Source organism: Micromesistius poutassou (genome assembly GCF_964030765.1).
Source record: "Micromesistius poutassou genome assembly, chromosome: 1".
In the NCBI taxonomy this organism is placed as follows: domain Eukaryota; kingdom Metazoa; phylum Chordata; class Actinopteri; order Gadiformes; family Gadidae; genus Micromesistius; species Micromesistius poutassou.
Window position 1 is genome coordinate 9976692 of NC_140271.1, and position 19685 is coordinate 9996376.

General features: G+C 44.8%; 1 protein-coding gene across 1 annotated transcript in view; it reads right to left on the reverse strand.

Annotated features, from left to right (window-relative positions):
• Positions 1 to 2485: 2485 nt before the first annotated feature.
• Positions 2486 to 19685, reverse strand: part of trpm4a (transient receptor potential cation channel, subfamily M, member 4a) — a 33225-nt gene continuing 16025 nt past the window's right edge. The window contains exons 13-28 of the mRNA XM_084488156.1: positions 18846 to 18974; positions 18169 to 18298; positions 17369 to 17514; positions 15711 to 15823; positions 14870 to 14977; positions 14595 to 14641; positions 13842 to 14071; positions 13398 to 13513; positions 12284 to 12416; positions 8448 to 8622; positions 7709 to 7874; positions 6297 to 6478; positions 5972 to 6104; positions 4342 to 4414; positions 3813 to 3906; positions 2486 to 3381 (exon numbers count right to left, since the gene is read on the reverse strand). Of these exons, the coding sequence (XP_084344282.1) occupies positions 3350 to 3381; positions 3813 to 3906; positions 4342 to 4414; positions 5972 to 6104; positions 6297 to 6478; positions 7709 to 7874; positions 8448 to 8622; positions 12284 to 12416; positions 13398 to 13513; positions 13842 to 14071; positions 14595 to 14641; positions 14870 to 14977; positions 15711 to 15823; positions 17369 to 17514; positions 18169 to 18298; positions 18846 to 18974 (2007 nt within the window). The 3' untranslated portion in view covers positions 2486 to 3349. The remainder of the gene's footprint in view (positions 3382 to 3812; positions 3907 to 4341; positions 4415 to 5971; positions 6105 to 6296; positions 6479 to 7708; positions 7875 to 8447; positions 8623 to 12283; positions 12417 to 13397; positions 13514 to 13841; positions 14072 to 14594; positions 14642 to 14869; positions 14978 to 15710; positions 15824 to 17368; positions 17515 to 18168; positions 18299 to 18845; positions 18975 to 19685) is intronic.

Consider the following 19685-nt stretch of genomic DNA (forward strand, 5'->3'; position numbering starts at 1 on the left):
AAGTCTTACCTCCACGGTTCTCCAGGTTGGTTCATAGACGACCCCCCCCCCCCCCCCGGTTGAAGCGGATTGGTTCATTTGTTTTATTGCAAAACTGCCAAGGGAGGGCAGCAGTGCCAAAGTGCAGCTTGTAGCAAGTATCAAAACGTAGGTAGTTGATGCAAAGTACTTAGCAATAGCACACACTTTTTCAGAGGCAAGAAGTCCGATATTTGCATTGGAATGTAATGGGAGTATAGAGGTATAAATTCCACCATTATAAATTAGGTCAAGTAACCGAACCCTTCCCCTGCAACCTCCTGCTCCGTCTGCCACTGGCACCCGTGGCAAGGCTCTTCGCTTAATATGATTCATGCACATATTATATTTATTAAATATAATACATGAGTTTATGATGAGCACCCCATTTTCTCACATTTTAGTACAATCAATAAAACATGAGTGGCCCACCCTGCACTCAAGAAGTGAGACTTATCGTAAGTGAGACTTTAACGTAAGAGAGACTTAATGTAATTGAGACTTAGGCCCAGTCCCATTTCTCTCCCCTTAACAGAAACACTTGCTTTGAGTGCCCTTAGCTGCAAGTCAGCTACTGAGCTGGCTAGCGTTCAAGGGTTGATTTTAAGGGAAAAACAGCACTCCCCCTTGCTCCCCTAAGTATTGGGACACCCTACCCCTTCGCGGGAACGCGCAAAATCTAGGGTTAGGGCTCAAATCTAGAGGAAGGGGGAGAATTGGGTCAGGGCCTTAACCTAAGTGAAACACAGGGAAGAAACAAGAACTTTGGTAGGTCTAAGGCTGTCCAGTTTTGGACGAGGAAAAAGAGCTGCCCGGACAGCGGGGCGGAGGAGAAAGGAGGAGAAACAGCTGAAGGGAGAAGAGCAAAGGAGCACAGGATCTGAGGGAAAGGATCAGGATACACGGAGTGCAGAGTCGCTGAAAAAGGAGATGCACTTTGGGCATACCCTGGACATTTCTTCCCCCTGCGCTTGGATGACCTGGCCCCAGCGGCTGTAGAGCGCTTGACCCATATCTCTAAATGCCGTGATCTCCAAATGTGCGGTCCGACCTCACCCAAACCTTTACACACACATGCACACACACACACACACACACGCGCACACACACCCATCGAAATTAATGGATGGCTTTTGAGAAAGCAATGAAAGAGATGGACAGCTGTCCGTCACGTCCTACCCATACATGTACGCATCAGGCCCCCTGCGGAGGGACAGGTCTGCGTGGGGGCCGGGTGGCCGACGGCCAACGCTAACTGCATGCTGACACGTCAGAAAATAACCTGGCCCAAACTGCCCCACCCCAACCTGCTTCTTCACGCCAAGTTCCACCACCGACACCACCACCACCACCTCCTCCCGGGCTCCCAACACCCTCCCTCATTTAGCCTCCACCTCCCTGCCAACCACAGCATCGATTGCAGACAGCTGAATAGAATGGAGGCTATGCCTATGGTGGCACTATGGATGTGGTGAATTGAGGAGATACCGATGGACAACGCACCGTGTTCTCACACACTTTATGTCAGATCTTAATTGACGATCTTCCGACAACCGGCACGCGCGCACGCACACGCATACGCATACACACACACACACACACACACACACACACTCCAGTCCTTGATCCTGGAGCCCAGCCCAGCCCAGCCCAGCCTCCGTGTCCTTATAAGGACGGGCTATAATTGGCCAATCATTTTTCATGATAAAGTGAGTAAGCACGAGAAGGAGGAGGTGAGTGAGGGTGGATTACATAATCCGGGCGATATCATTTATCCAAAATTCCCGTTTGGGAAGCTCACCCTAGTTTATGAGACTGTTAATTCATCGAATATTACCATGTCACAGCAGGCACACACTTGTGAAGATATTGCCAGAATAAATATTACTTTTCATTGATGTCCTGCCATCAAAATGAGTCCTTGAAGATGATATCTCGTACTTAAAAGAATCAATATAAAGATAGGAATATGTGGACGGGAGGTCCTGCTGTCAAACCTGTCACTGCTTGATAAAAAAAGAACATTACTAGAAGGAGTATATATAAAATATATAAATCTGTCAAATGTATATATCCACAAATCTAAATGTATGAATATTTATATGTACATATGTAAAAATATACATATATATATATAGAGAGAGAGAGAGAGAGAGAGAGAGAGAGAGAGAGAGAGAGAGAGAGAGAGAGAGAGAGAGAGAGAGAGAGAGAGAGAGAGAGAGAGAGAGAGAGAGAGAGCAGTGCCACCAGCTACTGCCACAGCTGTTTATGAATAACTTGAGTGTCAACTGATGTAATTTGCCATCTTTAGTTTGTTAAGTTTTCATTTGAGACCAAATATGTCTGACCAGAGGTGGCACTGTTGTTTGTATTGTTTCCGGGCCAACACAGTATGCAGCATTAACAGAAACTAGGAAGAAAGAGTTCACACTCCAATGAAACATGTACAACACGATCAAAGTATTGTGAAATAAGATTTAATTAAACAACCTGAATCTCAAATGTACAAAGAGGCCCAAAAAAATAACGTTACATTTCAGATATAAAATGCACATGATTATCTCACAGAAGAAAAAAGCCATCATCATTACACATACAATATTTACAAAATGGCCTTTATACAAAAGTACAATTGGCTATTCCAGTCATATACAGTCCAGTCATTTAACAATCATACCGCACTAACTGTGTATTGAAGACATAAGACATAATTCACCTGAATATATAAACCCAATAGTAAGGCCTCAGTGGTCAATTTTGTTCCAACAGCAACAGCAGGACTATTAGCGTAACATAAATAAGACAGGGAAGCTAAGACAGCATAACCGGTTCCAACCTGATACCTAGACCTAACCACACCTAACCCTAACTGGTAGTCACCCAACACGCCAACTCAATAAATACACGTTGAAACAGGCTCTAGGATAGTCTGAGGGTTCAGGCTGGTCTCCCCCCCCACAAGGCAAAAGGGCTTTGGTTTGAGCCCCAAAGACCCCAGTCTAAGCAGAGAAAAGTGCCTTAAACCGGCTCCTTAATGAAATGTAGCCTCAAAGTCTCTTTGGATAAAAGCGTCAAACGTCCATATATGGTCAACAGTCAGTCGTATATCAAGTGTATACCTAACAAACAAATACACATTTGATCCACTATTCGGTTCAATGGCCCCTCATTTCCTGAGCACGCATGGGCTCTCTACTGGTGTGTGTCGGTCACAATGGCCTGAGGACTGGTCAGTCACCGGTCCGTTTGTGGACTGTAACTGTTTTTTACTGTACTGGTGCATACGATACATGAGGATGGACCCACTGGTCAGCTGGTCCGTTGCTAACAGTTATCGGACCAATGGGGAAAGTGGCGTCATATCTGTGAAAGAAACCACACACACACACACACACACACACACTTATTGCAATTGCTTGTGCTGTCACTACAGACAGATTTAAGGGTTTCCTTAAATCTTTGATCTAATATTTATTTTTTATGGTCAAAGGCATTTTTGAATTAAAGACCCTTTCAAATACGTATAGAACAAACTGCTATTGGTCCGAGACATCATGCTGGTTTGAATCTAATTCTGTTCTTTAGACACATGCCATTTGATGGACGTCTCCATCCAAGCCTGTTACAATATCATGAGTGCATGCTAGCTTATTCTTAGCATGTCGGCCCCGGTGGGAGTGGAACCCCCAACTCTACTAACTCCCCTCACTCTGGCAGTATGAATGCCATGTGCTACCCTGTGGATGGGTAAAGTGATGTGGATGGCTGCCTGGTGGAAGGAGGCGAGATCTCACCTCTGAGGACCGGTGGGGGCCGAGTGGACTTGATCACGTTGCTCTCAGACAGAGCCTCCATCAGCCAGGAGAGGGCGCTGGAGCAATATTCCACCTGGGGGGGGGGGGGGTGGACAAGGGGAGTGGACGAGGAGTGGACAGTGCTGAGCAGGCAAAGTGGACAGCTGCAGTCCATATGCAGAGAAACCAGAGGAGAGCGCACACACACACAGATACCCATGCTTGCACGTGCACACACACACACACACACACACATGTACACACCCACGCGCACACGGGCACACACACACACACACACACACACACACACACACATACCCACACACACACACACACGCATACCATCATGTTCACGGGCACACCATCCCATCGACAGACACACAGACAGAGTTACATCAACCCAAGTAATCAAAGACATTAGGGAGCTTATAGTGTAAAATAACACACACACACACACACACACAGACACACACTCACAGACACATACTCAGTAGCAGCAAGAGTGTGGGTCTTTGTGATCACCACTGACCTCTGACTCAAGCAATCGCAATCTGCGATCGCGGTCGCGGATCTCCGACATCTGTTTCAGGACAGTGTCCACTCTGCAGAAAAACAAGTCGCACAACTCAGTGGAGGTGTTGAGGACCCCCCCCACCCCACCCAAGAGTTCAGCCCGGTCCAAGACCCCTATATGCCGAGAACTCCGCCCCCCCAACACATATGCACTAGACCAGTGATTTTCAAACTGAAAAAAAAAAAAAAAAAAAATGTATGTATGATATACAATTTAAATTAAATTGAAGGTATTGTGTGATTACTAAAATAGGCTAGTGAAAAGATTAGAACGTTCCAGAATATTTGGTCTAGTGGCTAGGAGGGAACTTTGAAAATCAGTGCTCAGAACCACAAGATGGATCGGTGGATAGCAACAGATTCTCTGAAGAGAAAAGAGGCAGAGGTTACCAACAATGAAGAGATTGACAGTGAGTCGGAGGCATCTACAAGCCAGATTCCTTACAAGGAAACAAAGAAAAGGAGGGTGAAAAGAAAATACTGTGAAAGCTAGTTAGTTAGCTAGTTTTGCATATGTTACTTGGACAAACTCCCAGCCTGTTTGTTGAGGACTTTGAGAAGATTTGATATTTGACTTTATCCAGTTCAGTTCAGTTCGGTTCGTTTGTGATTACTGTACATATTTAATACTCCATTATCATTGCTATGGATATAAGCCTGATGTTCAAATGAACCTGATTACGCCCTTGGGCGCTTTAAATAAATACATTAAATATGTGGCAGCCGTTGTGTGCAGTAAACATTCTTTTAACAAGCCTGTTGTACTGATGCTATGTTACTTTTAGTGCTAATATATGCCTATTAAGAGGTGCGGGTAATTCAGGTAGGACTGTGTGTAGACATATTTTATTATGTGTATTATAAGGTGGTCAGTGAAAATTCTTGATTATAAAAAGTGGTCCACACATGCTCAAAGTTTGAAAACCCCTGCACTAGACAACGCAACATCATCAGCGTTACTTTTAAGCTTGAATGATTGTTAAGAATGTTTGTGTGTGCACTACGTGTGGGTGTGCACTATGTGTGTGTGTGTGGGTGTGTGTGTGTGTGTGTGCGTGTGCGTGTGGTGTTTGTGTGTATATATGTATGTGTGTGAATATGTTTGTGTATATACGTATGTGTGTGTGTATGTGTGTGTTAATTTGCAACTAATCACCATGTTCTTATACTTGATTTCTTCGCATTTCGAGTATATGTGTGAATATTTAGAATTTTCTCTTCATCTCTTTGTTTGTATTTGATCTATTCCTATGTCCTATGTTTTCTTCCATTATTGAACACATTTTGTATTCATATTCCATTTACCATTTTACCATATTATATATATATATTATATATTCACTATTTTGTCTATTCTAATGTATGGCTTCTTCTACTCCAAATAAAGGTGGGACTGCAGCTGTATTTTGTACAAGTAGGAAAGGAGCAGGTGTGTGTGCATGTGTGCGTGCATGCATGTGCATGTGCATGTGTGTGTGCGTGTGCATGTGCGTGTGCCTTTGTGTGCTTGTGTGTGTGTGTGTGTGTGTGTGTGTGTGTGTGTGTGTGCGCGTGCATGCACATGTGCGTGTGCGCGGCGGTCCTACTTGACGGAGGTGCGTTTGAGCCTGGCCGTGTCGCTGTCCCGTTGCCTCTTGTTCTGAGCCGACAGCAGGTTCTCCTTCTGGAGCCCCTCCCAGGTGTTGAGGCGGCTAGCCGCTCGCCCCCGCAGCTCCAGCACTACACCTCGGAGGACAACGTCCTCATATTAGGACACCATTGTTCCTCTCACTTACTCCAAACCACCACACATAGGATGAAACACAAAAGCAATGTGTGTGTGTGTGCTACAAAGGTTATCCCACAAAGGCATTCATGAGCCAGAAAATATATATTTCTCAATAAAAAATTTAAAGAAAGTAAATCTCTTACCAAAGTGTTTAATCTTGGCTGAGGGAATGCGCCGCACGAATCTCTTGATGAAGAGGTGGAGGTGGGAGAGGATGATGAAGGGTGGGGCCAGGCAGGGCCTGGAGTGGTACTCCACGATCAGGTTGTAGCGCTGGAACTTCCAGTGGGTGTCACTGTGCTCCTGTACTTTGGAGAAGGTGTAGCTGGGGACAGCGAGGGCAGGAGAGACACAGAGTTCAGAACACATCCCGCAGTGAATACAGGATCACATGGTTTCCAGTTTGAAGCGTAATTATTAGACACTTGGAATTTACCAGTTGACTACAATATCCATATATATTTCAATCAAGTCACGTTATTGTGTCATTGTGTGTGTGTGTGTGTGTGTGTGTGTGTGTGTGTGTGTGTGTGTGTGTGTGTGTGTGTGTTGCAGTGGCGGCTGCTGGTCTTTCAAAGAGGGGAAGCTCATTTTCGGCCTACATCATATAAATTGTCAATTTATGTATATGTAAATGATGCTCATTTTCAAGGAAATGCTCTGCCATACCAACTAGCTGTCTTTTCCAGTGACTTGACCAGTGTCCTCTCAATGGCCAGCAGAGCTAGGCTGCTTAAACGGTCTTGGTCCATTGTGTTATGTGTAGGACTTGAGCCGCTTTAAACAGGAGAAGCTCCTTTCTACACCTGCAGATGTAGCTCCAATTGTTGCCACTAATGAGAATAGTTTGTAAAGCTTTCCCCTGTCACCCTGCAAGTCCTGATCTGAATACAAAACGATATTAGACTTGAACAAGGAAATGTGGGAATTGTGTGAATAAGTGTATGAAATGTACGATGAAAATTGTCTAGCAATTTCGCCAAGCAAATATCAAGAAATAGGTTGCAGTTCATCTTTCGACTCGCTTACAAAATCCGCGATGGGACTGAGGAATGAAGACAGCTCCGGCGACTTTTTATAGTTTAAAATCACTGTCAATCAAATGGCAACTCAGTCTTTCGCAGACCCTCCAATCATCACGCAGAAGCCCAGCGTCCAGGCCAGCCCACTCCTCTATTCATCCCCAGAGACGCTGAGCGTCCATGGGAGGGACATAATCGCAGCATTATCCAATGACCGTCGACTTTTGATGCACTAAAAAAAGCTGTTCTATGCAGCCCCATTGAAGTGGATGGACGCTGAGCTTCAACAGGCAAATGCACTGTGACGCTACGGGAATGTATGAGAAGGAAATCGAGTCAGTCGACCTGCCATAAGCAGCTGATTCTGAACGAACTCGTCTTCGAGATGGACGTGTTCTAACGTATTTTTAGTCGACAAAACAGTAAATATTTGACCATTTAATTTTTGAAATTTTAGGGGAAGCTGAGCTTCCCTTGCAGTCTTAGAGAAATTGCCACTGGTGTGTTGGTGTGTTGACATGGCGAGGCTGCACCTGAACATGGCGATGAGCAGGTTGATCAGCAGTATGTTGGTGACCAGCAGGTAGACCACCAGCAGGATGACCACCAGCCAGTTGTAGTAGGTGCTCATGCACGGCTCTGAGCCCAACAGTATCAGCGTCCTGTTGTTGGTGCATTGCACGTCCTCAAGTTTATCCACTAGAGAAGCAGAGAGTGACATCGTCAGCGGCTTATCAATACTCATGGAGGGCAGGACACAGGCTCCATGGCACCGATCCTCGTTTATATTATTTACGTGGCAGGTTACAAAAATGCTGGGGGCTGCGATATTTGTATGTATTTTACCACTTTGCTATTCCTACTCTGCCTTCATTCATTGTGCTTTTAATAACATTTGGGAAAATAGAGTATAGAATCTAATGTAATCATTTCGGGCCACTGCAGAGGAACTGCATGAGTCCTGATGAGATCGGGGCCGACCCATGACCACGACGACCTTAGAGAGCTCATTACAGAACTCAACATGGAATATTATACAGAATCTAGCATGTCTTAGAGATTGGCTGGTAGAGATTGAGAGGGAGTGAGTGAGTGAGTGAGTGAGTGAGTGAGTGAGTGAGTGAGTGAGTGAGAGAGAGAGAGAGAGAGAGAGAAAGGGAGAGAGAAAGGGAGGGAGGGAGCGGGAGAGAGAGAGGAAAAGAGAGGGAGGGACGGGGAGAGAGAGGGAGAGGGAGAGAGAGAAAGAGAGAGAGAGGCACAGAAACCACCTACCATCCATTTCATTAATGGGGATCTGTCCAAATATGTGCAAGTAGGGTCTATAAAACACCCGGCGGAAGATCCAACTGGGACGAGGGTCGTAGGAGTAGAGCAGCGCCTGATTGGCTACACCATAGGCCATGAGCCACACAAACAGGAAGAAGAGGAAGAAGAAAACATCCTTCATCTGTGGAACACAGGAAACAGAGAGAGAGAGAGAGAGAGAGAGAGAGAGAGAGCGAGAGGGGAAAAGAGAGAGAGTGAGTGGGCAGGTTAACATGTTAAAGTCCACTGTGATCACGTATGACTAACCAAAATGAAGAGGACTTTTGGGGAACTAAGGGAATGGTTGTTACAAAACACAATGGAAATCATGATTTTGAGGCCATTCTTAAATGACCTTTCAATAATACTATAATATTCCATAGTTAGAGATACACAGAAAATTAAAACTGCGTGCAGTGATGAACGGGACCTCGTACCGGCTTGCGGCCGCGTCACGTGCCGTTGTAACATGTGGGCTGGCAAGATGTGCACATGTTAGGACCGCACGTGACGCAGCCGCAAGCCGGTACGAGGTCCCGTTCATCACTGCGCGCAGTTTTAAAAAAGCACAGTTTTAAAAAAAAATTGCGAATTTATGTAATCTGTAGAAGCAGATGAGATAAATTCCCTAGGAGGAGTTTGTTGAAATACAAGGCGAAAAAGTGAAAAAATTCCATTCAAAGCGGCCAACTTTGACGGCACGCCACGGACACGCCCTTCTACGTACAGTCACAAATAGCAGGGCGTTGGTTCAGCACCATTTTCTGACTTTACAGAAAAACTTTGAAGCTGATCTGATAAATTCCCTAGGAGTTTGTTCAAATACAAGACCACGGAATTATTCAAAATGGCCAACTTTGACGGCACGCCATGGACACGCCCTTCAACGTACAGTCACAAATAGCACGGCGTTGGTTCAGCACCATTTTTTGACTGTACTGACCAATTTGGAAGCAGATGCGATAAATTCCCTAGGAGGAGTTCGTTCAAATACAAGGCGAAAAAGTGAAAGAATTCCATTCAAAATGGCCAACTTTGACAGCACGCCACGGCCATGCCCTTCAACGTACAGTCACAAATAACACGGCGTTGGTTGAGCACCATTTTTTGACTGTACTGACTAATTGTGAAGCAGATCCGATAAATACCCTAGGAGGAGTTCGTTCAAATACAAGGGGAAAAAAGCGAAAATAAGACCACGGAATTCAAAACGGCCAACTTTGACAGCACGCCACAACCACGCCCTTCAACGTACAGTCACAAATAACACGGCGTTGGTTGAGCACCATTTTTTGACTGTACTGACTAATTGTGAAGCAGATCCAATAAATACCCTAGGGGGAGTTCGTTCAAATACAAGGGGAAAAAAGCGAAAATAAGACCACAGAATTCAAAACGGCCAACTTTGACGGCACGCCACGGCCACGCCCTTCAACGTACAGTCACAAATAACACGGCGTTGGTTGGGCACCATTTTTTGACTGTACTGACTAATTGTGAAGCAGATCCAATAAATACCCTAGGAGGAGTTTGTTCAAATACAAGGGGAAAAAAGCGAAAATAAGACCACGGAATTCAAAACGGCCGAATTTGACGGCACGCCACGGACACGCCCTTCAACGTACAGTCAAATGTTATAAGGCGTTGGTTGAACTCCATTCCATGACTGTACTGACCAATTCTGAAGCAGATCCGATAAATTCCCTAGGAGGAGGAGTTCAAATACAAGGCGAAAAAGTGAAAATTGCCGCCAAAAGTGCAAATGAAAAAATTAAAATTTCCGACTTCTGGTGGGTTTTGGGGCATGGGTCCAAGAGGCTTTTCTGTAGGTATGGTGACCTTGTACGTGCCTACCGAGTTTCATACATATTGGTGAAACGTGACGTAGGGGCTGCATTTTAAAGTTCCTGTAGGGGGCGCTACAAACATGAGAACCAGGATTTTTGGTATGTGAGCTACAGGCAGCAGTCTACACGTGTCCAGTGAATTTCATATTCATAACTATTACGGTCTCCGCTGAGTGATTTACCCTCCTCTGGCGGCCATGTTGTTTTGGCAATCGACTTCATTTTACTTGAGCAGTTGGAACTTTGGTCCCCAATGGCCACTAAGTTGGTTCCGCTCAAATCAAACATTGTGTCTATGAACTGTGGCGATTTTAGTGTCAGGCCACGCCCATTTCGATGGCATGCCCCATTTGAATTTTTTTTTACTTTATCTTGTTCAGAATTTGATTCTGAACAACTTTTGTATCTGGGTCAACATCATAGGAGTCCAACTTGATGTTGATATGAGCAATTTACTTTTTAGGCATTTTCAACCACACCCATTTTAGAACTCAATGGCTCATGGGAGCTTGAAATTTTATTTTACAGACTAATCCTTAAGTCATATTCAAGATAATCGGCCATAGATGATATCTGCCAAAGGATTTTTGTCAAAGTCGAAAAACCTGGGATCCTTAGGCAATTTGCTGTTTTTAACAAAATTCAAAATGGCGGAAAATCTGGCAACCCGGAAATGTTCAGTTCAAGACTTTTTTGTTCATCATGAGGATTTTCATGTGTGTGTAAAGTTTCATGAGTGTAGGTCAAACCGGTGACGCGTGCTGCTTGTGCAAAGTTTGCACTTTTGAACAGTTGCTATAGCGCCACCTTGGGGCCAATGTGAATTTGACGGCTAGAATATAAAATTTTTCACCAGTCCCCACAATTGCACCAAAAAAAATTGAGTTTTCGTATATGTTCAGGGGGGGAAAAATGCAATCGAAACGGCTAAAAATAATAATAAGAAGAAGAAGAAGAAGAAGAATCACAAGGGTTTCAATAGGGACCTTGCCATGTTTGGCTCGGTCCCTAAATATGCTTTCCGACGTTAAATGGTTCCAAACCCATCGCCCTCAGTCCCCGCTGCCCCTTGCGTCGGAGACAAGTCGCCATGGCGACGCAATCCCACCTGGCGGTCCTTGCGCGCGCCGCCCCCCCCCCCCGCCCCCCCGTGCGCTTTGCCATAAGCGGAACGCCGTCTCCAATAACCAGCGCCTCCGCAAACCTCGGCGCTGCAGACTTTTTTTTCTGCAGACGCAGCCGGCTCTCGGGTGTCCCCGGCCGTCACCGCCCTGCCGCCCGCCAACAAGGCGCTCTCGGCCCGCTAGAGACAAACCAGAGGCGACATATAGCGCCCTGACCCGGTTAAACCCGGCTATTTCGGTCATTCTTTTCCCCCCCGGCTTGATACCTTAAGTGAACACTGACACCGTCCGTCTGCCCCCCCCCCCCCCCTTCCTCAACACCATGTGTACCGGAGGGGGTGGAGCAGGGCCTCGGTGTGGGGAACCGGGCGTACCGGGGCACTTGCATGAGCACACACGCACACGCACACACACACACACACGCACACACACACACACACACACACACACACACACACACACACACACACACACACACGTGCGGACCAGTTCAGCAGCAGCCCGGCCGTGTGTAAGTTGTCACATTGTAATCATTCTCTGCTGGAGATGTTTTGATTGTAGAGATCATGCAATGAAAGGCGTGTCCTCGTGGTGGTTTGACCGACTGACTCGACGGGTAATACTGCAATGCTAAACAGCCGTAGCAATTAATGAATTCTTCTGGGGTTGACAGTCATTATTCAGTCTGAATTATTCATTATTACACAGCTTTGATGAATGCTTGGTTCTTATTGGTCAATCACAGCATTTATATATATATATATATATATATATTTCTATATTTCATTTCGAAGATTTCTGATCATTCTGATCATTTCTGAACATTTCTGACCATTTTGCTGACTATGATGATTTTGGGTCCAAGCTGCTTGTGGATGGCAAAGATGTGAATGAGTCTCAGTGTGAAGACCATGAAGTCCACCGCCATCAGGGCCCGGCCAAACTCGTAGGACTTCTGATACATTCTGGATTAAGGAAAAAGAACATATGCACACACATATGTGAAATGGATCCACAGAGTAAAATGGAAAGTGTGCTCCCGTTTAAAACCATCACTGCTAGCTCTATGTTGTAAAAACAGATACTGCTACTTCCTAGCCTTACATCCCAGTGTAGCCTTGCAACACTTTAATCACAGCCTAGGAATCGGATGTGTTGGGTTATGTTTGGCCCTCAGTCACTGGCATCCAGAGGCAGTTGGTCAAACAAAGCTGAAATATGAAGTAATATCCTATAAGAGATGATGCTACTAACCACAATCATGGATAACGATCATGGATAACTCAAGTGTGAACTTACTTACTTAACTTCTGTTCGACGCTCTGTTGTGAGTGTCTTTTATTAAACTTTTCTTTTGTCTTTTATTCAGTTTTTATGCAGATCCGCCAATATTTTGGTCATTTAATGGGGCAGGAGATACAATTTGTGTGACATTTGTCACACATTTCCATCTGCCAGCTATGAGTGAGTGAAATGCTCTGTGAAATATTGGTTCTGTTTTGACTGCATGCCTGCGTCTGTATGAGCAACTCTTACGACTGCTTTTGTCTTATTTCTGACCAATCGGTGTGTCTCTTCCCTGAACGGTTTGGGGAATCCATCTTGCCTTTCAATCGCATGCACACACTGTGTTATCATAGATCCAACACCGGTGGGTGAACACAACACCACTCAATACTGAAGAAACGTAGGGGGGGAGCAAAGAGGAGAAGGGGTTTTATTGGCTTGCTTATTTTCAAAATCTTGCTCTCTTATGCTCTTCCTCTTGACAACTCTCAACTCGTACCTACAGCTTGAAATGTGGCCAATCTTTAGGTACCTAAAAAGTCTTCAGGGAACTGATGGAAAACCATCACAATTGATACATCATCAAGTAACAAACTCCTGAGCACACTCAGGAATGATCCATTGTCATCGCCATGGATGATGAAGGCTGGAAGCTTCACCTGCAGACCACAGCCAATGCGAAGAGGGTGATGGCGGTGAGGTCACACTTGTTCCACATGTCCTGGATGTAGATCTTCATCCGCTGGATCACTGTGGTGCTGCCCACAAAGAAGGTCTGGGGACGGAGATGGGGAGGTGGGTGAGAGAGGGAGGAGTGGGGGGAGGGGGGGTAGACAAGGGTGGTGGTGGGCGAGAGAGGGAGGAGGGTGAGAGTGAGTGAGTGAGTGAGTGAGTGATAGATAGAGAGAGAGAGAGAGAGATGTTGTTCATTTATTGTTATCTCGCAGATTTGAAGAGGAATAATTGTCATCCCACGTCTAATTCTTGCAGTAGGAGTAACTGAGAGAGAGCGGGTCCTAGTATCAATAATAAAATCATATGATAAAAAAGCACTCTTGTAGGAAGATGAGTAGCATGTATTTTGGCGTGAAACGTTGTCCCACCTGTCGGATTTCTTCACACACCATGGTGAACACCCAGAAGTAGAGCACTATCTCTGAGATGGACGGGCCTTGGGGGGGCGGCTGCTTAAAGTCCACCAAGAGGACGTAGGCAAACAGGCAGAGGAAGAGGAAATACATCAGCACGTTGCCCAGGAAGGAGGTGACGGGTGCAAACCAGAAGTTACGCCACCGCTGCACCACAAACGGGCGTATGGGAGGGGAGGAAGACCCTGGGGAAGGAGAGAGACCGATTAGAGCAGGTTCATCAGGTTAATGCAGGGTAACATAGACTAATACAGGCAAAAATTGGCTGACTCAATCACTGCAGTTCGAAAAAATTGCTTATTCCCAATTTTTAAAAATCCTTTGATTAAACAAAAAGCTTTACATTGTACAGGGGTTTATATATCCCTCCTGCTTCTGTTAATCCTCTGCATTCTACACTCTGCGTGCTACTGTGCTTAATGTCACTCCATTGTTCCCCTATAATATTGTGCCTTAACTTTACCTGTAACGTAACTACGTCTTATGCAGGAAAATTGGCAGAACGGACTTGCAAGCATTTCGATACCGGCTCCCATTCACACAACACCCCTTCACTGTTATATTATCGATACAGGCTGCAAGCGTGAAAGGTGGCTATGGTGTATCGATCATCAAAAGTGTAGTGAAGATTAGTTAATGTCATGTAACCCGAATGAATAGGTAACTTGAAGATAGTACTTTATGAGAATGACATCCAGCTGGACGTACCTTTCTGATTGGCTTTCAGAGCCATGTACTCATCAGCATCTTCCTCACTAGAGGAAGAAAATAAAGGTCAGGTTAAGTAGTTTGCATGGACTGACTGATATATTTTTTGTTTACCCACGTCGATTTTCTTTTTTTACCCCTCTTCTCCCTCCATTGTATTGTATTACACTGCAATGCAATACTCCTATGAGTATATAATTATTGTTTTTAATCATCAAGTCAATAATTTATGTCAGACATTGCACTATAAATGCATGACGTAGAGCATCACATACTTGCGAACAATGTCAGCCAGGGAGAACACCGTGGCATCATTGCCGTCCATACTGTCCATGTCTCTGTCGTGATGAACCTCCTCATTGTTCACGTCCTCGCCTGGCTCCCTGGGACACACACACGCACACACACACACACACACACACACACACACACACACACACACACACACACACACACACACACACACACACACACACACACACACACACACACACACACAGGGGTTTACATTTAAAAGCAAGAATTTCAACTTGCTAACGTGAGTCAGGTTGTCTCAAGTTCTACAGAAGCAAATCTATTTTTTTGAATTAACCGTTGAAATTAATATGGAATTTCAAGTGGTGTCAGTGGTTTGATTTTTTTTATCATTGTTCACTTAATCAGATTCAAAAATTTAATTTGCAGATATTCGAAATACGATGTTCAGTACTGAGATTCAAGTGGTTAAAACGCGGATCAGAGAATTCCAGCAATACAAAGTGAAACTGGTAGGAGAAAGGTAAGTAGCAGAAATTCCAAGGACAGGCCTATCAGAGGTCTGTGTAATCAAAGAAAACCACTCTAGAATCAAACCATGTTATCCACCGTCAGTAAATCACCATGAAGGCCCTATCAAAAATGATTACCATGTTTTTTATATGGAAATGACCCATTACCCAGAGTAAATTCAGAGAGAATTCTCAATTCTCTACACCGTCTATGCTCAATTGCATCCCTGGTGTTCACAGGACACACACACACACACACACACACACACACACACACACACACACACACACACACACACACACACACACACACACACACACACACACACACACACACACACACACTAACCTGAATCCGATCAGCTTTGTGAAGATGAGTGGCGGAACGAAGAAAGCAAAGACCAGTTTCCACACCTCTGTGCTCCTCTCCATGTCGCCCCACCAGATCTGGGACAGCAGAGTCTGCAGCACCACACGCAAGAAAATCATCCTCATAGAACCATGCACTAAATACACACGGAAGGCCCTGCCTCCCCCTCATGTTGGTCAATGTTGACGACTTTAATGCAAGGATGAAGCGAAACTATCCTATCCTTCTGGGCATGAGAAGAGAACAGAAAACTCCCTGAGTGAGCTGTGTAGACAGCAGTCATGTAAACGTGTTCTCTCCTCTGCAAGTTTAATGTCAGCAAATAGCAATAATGTTATGAGGATGCGCTAGTTTAAAGTGCATCTCTCTATTCTGTCTGGCTAATTGACCAACCTAGCCAGCTAGGTGGCTGGGGCAGTGCATCTCTTGGTCTTGGTCTGTGTTATGCTGGCCTGCCAGACTTTGACAGATTTTGTGTTAGAGTGAAATACAATTATTTATTACATTTGTTAAAAACTGTCGGGCAACGTGATTATGAAGAGTGTTTATAACGTGTTTTCATATTCAATCAATAACAATGCCGTGTATTGGTTTTGCTGTGAGCTCTTTTCGACAAATGACTACAAAATAATAAAGGTGTGAAAGAAATATCAATGCTGTTGTGAAACACCATGAGTGTAGAGCTGAACACACACATAAATCATGATGTGGGGAAACGCATATCCTATGATGACATAATTTATGACTTCGCCTCAGGAAATTGCAGAAGAGGAATATTTTGTTGGTAAGAGTTAATTCAAACATTAAAATGTTTCAACACAGAAAGTATTTGTATAAATGATTTATATAAATTGCTTAAGCAACTGACACTCTTTCTTAATGTCTTCCAGATATTCCAGATAGACTGGTTCACTGATGGTGAAATGCAGAGTCTGTACAGTGAACCAAAGTTCATCACAAAGTCCCCTACAAAGTTAAGAATTTGTACAGAAAATATTATGTTCAATAAATATTGCTTGTTTACACCTCATTTTGTTCTTTATAGATCTATTTATTATTATTATTATTACAATAAGAACATTTGTAAGAAGAAAGAGAAACAACAATATATCACTGTCTGTACAGTAAGGATGTTCGTAGAAACAAGTGCCAAGCACTTACAATTGCTAGGTTAACCCATTCCCTGTATACAACAAAGATAGCTAGGATAAGATGCTACACGACGCTAAGTACTATTTTAAATGCCAGGACGTACAACATACAATAAGTGCGTAGTGATGCATGCTTCTAACTCTCCACTGTGGACCAAATGATAATGGACTGCATTTATATAGCACAAAGCATGAAGCGCTGGACAATACTGTCTAACATTCACCCATTCATGCACACATTCACACACCAACGGCGGCGTCAGCCATGCAAGGCGACAGCCAGCTCGTAGGGAACAGTAAGGGTGTCCCTTGCTCAGGGACACCTCGACACTCAACTTGGAGGAGCCGGGGATCGAACTAGCAACCTTGCAGTTACCAGCCAACCCGCTCTACCTCCTGAGCTACATGCCGCCCCACAGGACTGGACACATGACGCATACGACCGCGGTTGCTAGGTAACGGGGTGGGGGTCGAGGCGGACCTGACCTGCACGCCGTCGTGGCTGAAGAAGAGGCGGGCATCGGCGGTGGTGGCCATCTGGAGGCAGGTGGCCCCGCCCCACACCGGGGACTGGCGGATGAGCAGCGTGAAGCAGCGGCTCTCGCTGCTCTGGTAGCACGAGCTGAACACGTCTGGAGACACACACACACACACACATGAGCTGAACACGTCTGGGGACACACACACATACACACGAGCTGAACACGTCTGGAGACACACACACACACACACATGAGCTGAACACGTCTGGGGACACACACACATACACACGAGCTGAACACGTCTGGAGACACACACACACACACACACATGAGCTGAACACGTCTGGGGAGAGAGACACACACACACGAGCTGAACACGTCTGGAGACACACACACATACACACACACACGAGCTGAACACGTCTAGACACACACACACACACACGAGCTGAACACGTCTGGAGACACACACACACACACACACACACAACATTGAGATGAACACGTCTGGCGATAGAGAGACACACACACCCACACCCACACAACATTGAGATGAACACGTCTGGCGATAGAGAGACACAAATACACACACACACACACACACACACACACATGAGCTGAACACGTCTGGAGACACACACACACACACACACACACACACACACACCCTCACATGTCTGGAGAGTGGAGAAACACACACACACAAGAGACACAAGAGAGTGACTTTTGGAATTAGATTGCTTTAGTGACATTTATAGTGAGAGTAAGTTTTGGAGTGCGAGTGTTTTGGGGGGTGACTGTTACCTTGGGCCAGGTTCTCAAACTTCTGGGCCAGTTCCTTCATGGAGACCTTAGACTCTGTCTCATCCTCCAGCTTGGACAGCTCCCGCAGGATCTTACAGCCACTCAGAGCACTCAACACCGACTCACTGGCCTGAGAGAGAGAGAGAGAGAGAGAGAGAGAGAGACAGAGAGAGGGAGAGAGAGAGAGAGAGAGCAAGAGAGAGAGTAAATTATTAATTATTAGTTATGTAAATTGACAATAAACCTACATCCTGGAAGGCCGAGGGGAGCAGGGCCATCCTAATCATCAGACAAAGGATGTTTTCCCTTCTATATACCGGGGTGTGCCTCCTCCTCAGGGCTCACTTCAGCACTTCAACCTTTGTATGCTTGTTGTGTTGTGTCTACTTTTCTTTTATACTATTTTTACCACTTTTCACAATAAACTTGGTTTATTGGTAATTACAAGTCAATACAGTTCAAAGAAATTCCACCACAACTTGCTTGAGTTTTTTATTTTAATTTTATTTATTTGTTATTTTAGCCCCCAATAAAACACCACCATTATTAATCGATCCGCTGCATCTACAACGATCCATTGTGCTGTAGTAAGCCCCTTTAACTGCATAATCGCTACCTATCCTATAGCATATACGGCCTTGCTGGTGCAACAGCTGCACAGGTAGGAGCGTGATTACCATCTCCCAGAAGTAAACTGCCATCTCGCTGCGGTTCTGGAGCACTGCCCAGATGAAAAGAGAGGCCCAGGGCGAGAGGCAGCGTTGGGAAAGGTACAGGCAGTCCCCCAGGAGCAGCTTGTTCACTTGCTGTGGGGTTGAAGAGTGGCGTAAGAATGCGTCATGGTATGCAGAGGAGAAATGCAGAAGAATGTGGGGAAAACAAATCGTTCTGGGAGGAAGACCATGTTTCTGGGTGAATGCGTTGGAATGCGGGACATTTTGTGTTGTATTGTTTGCCTCCACTAGATGGCGCTATTGTATTGTAAGAATGTGGTTTTTAAGTTGTCCAAGCAAAAGGACGGCGGTTAGTCTGATATATTAAATGAGAACTGGGAAATCTTGAATTTCCAGTTGCAGGTACAAAGAGAGAATGAATCCTCAATACAGATAGCACGAAAGCCTAATCTGTCCTCATACATGGCAGGTGATGTTAACCAGCCAGCAGAAATAACTACATAAAGGACATGCCTTTTCTTGTTGTTTCTGTACATTATAAATATAAGTGAATACTTATATCTAAGTTATTAATAAACAGGCTGGAATATTAGCCATGTCCTACTGTATCATACAGGACTTTTTGCCCTGGCTGTATTCAAATATGTGGCACACTGCCTTTCCATCCCATTACAATTTTCTGCATGTCTATGCTTATTTTATGGGTCAGGTAACATTTTGTGCATTTCTGAAAGCTGCTTAATGTTTATGGCAACTTTTCTGTAGACATTACGATATTCTGAATTCAAATCTTTGCGACTTTGTCACTTTTTTCCCCTGTCCTTTCATTAACATAATTAAAAA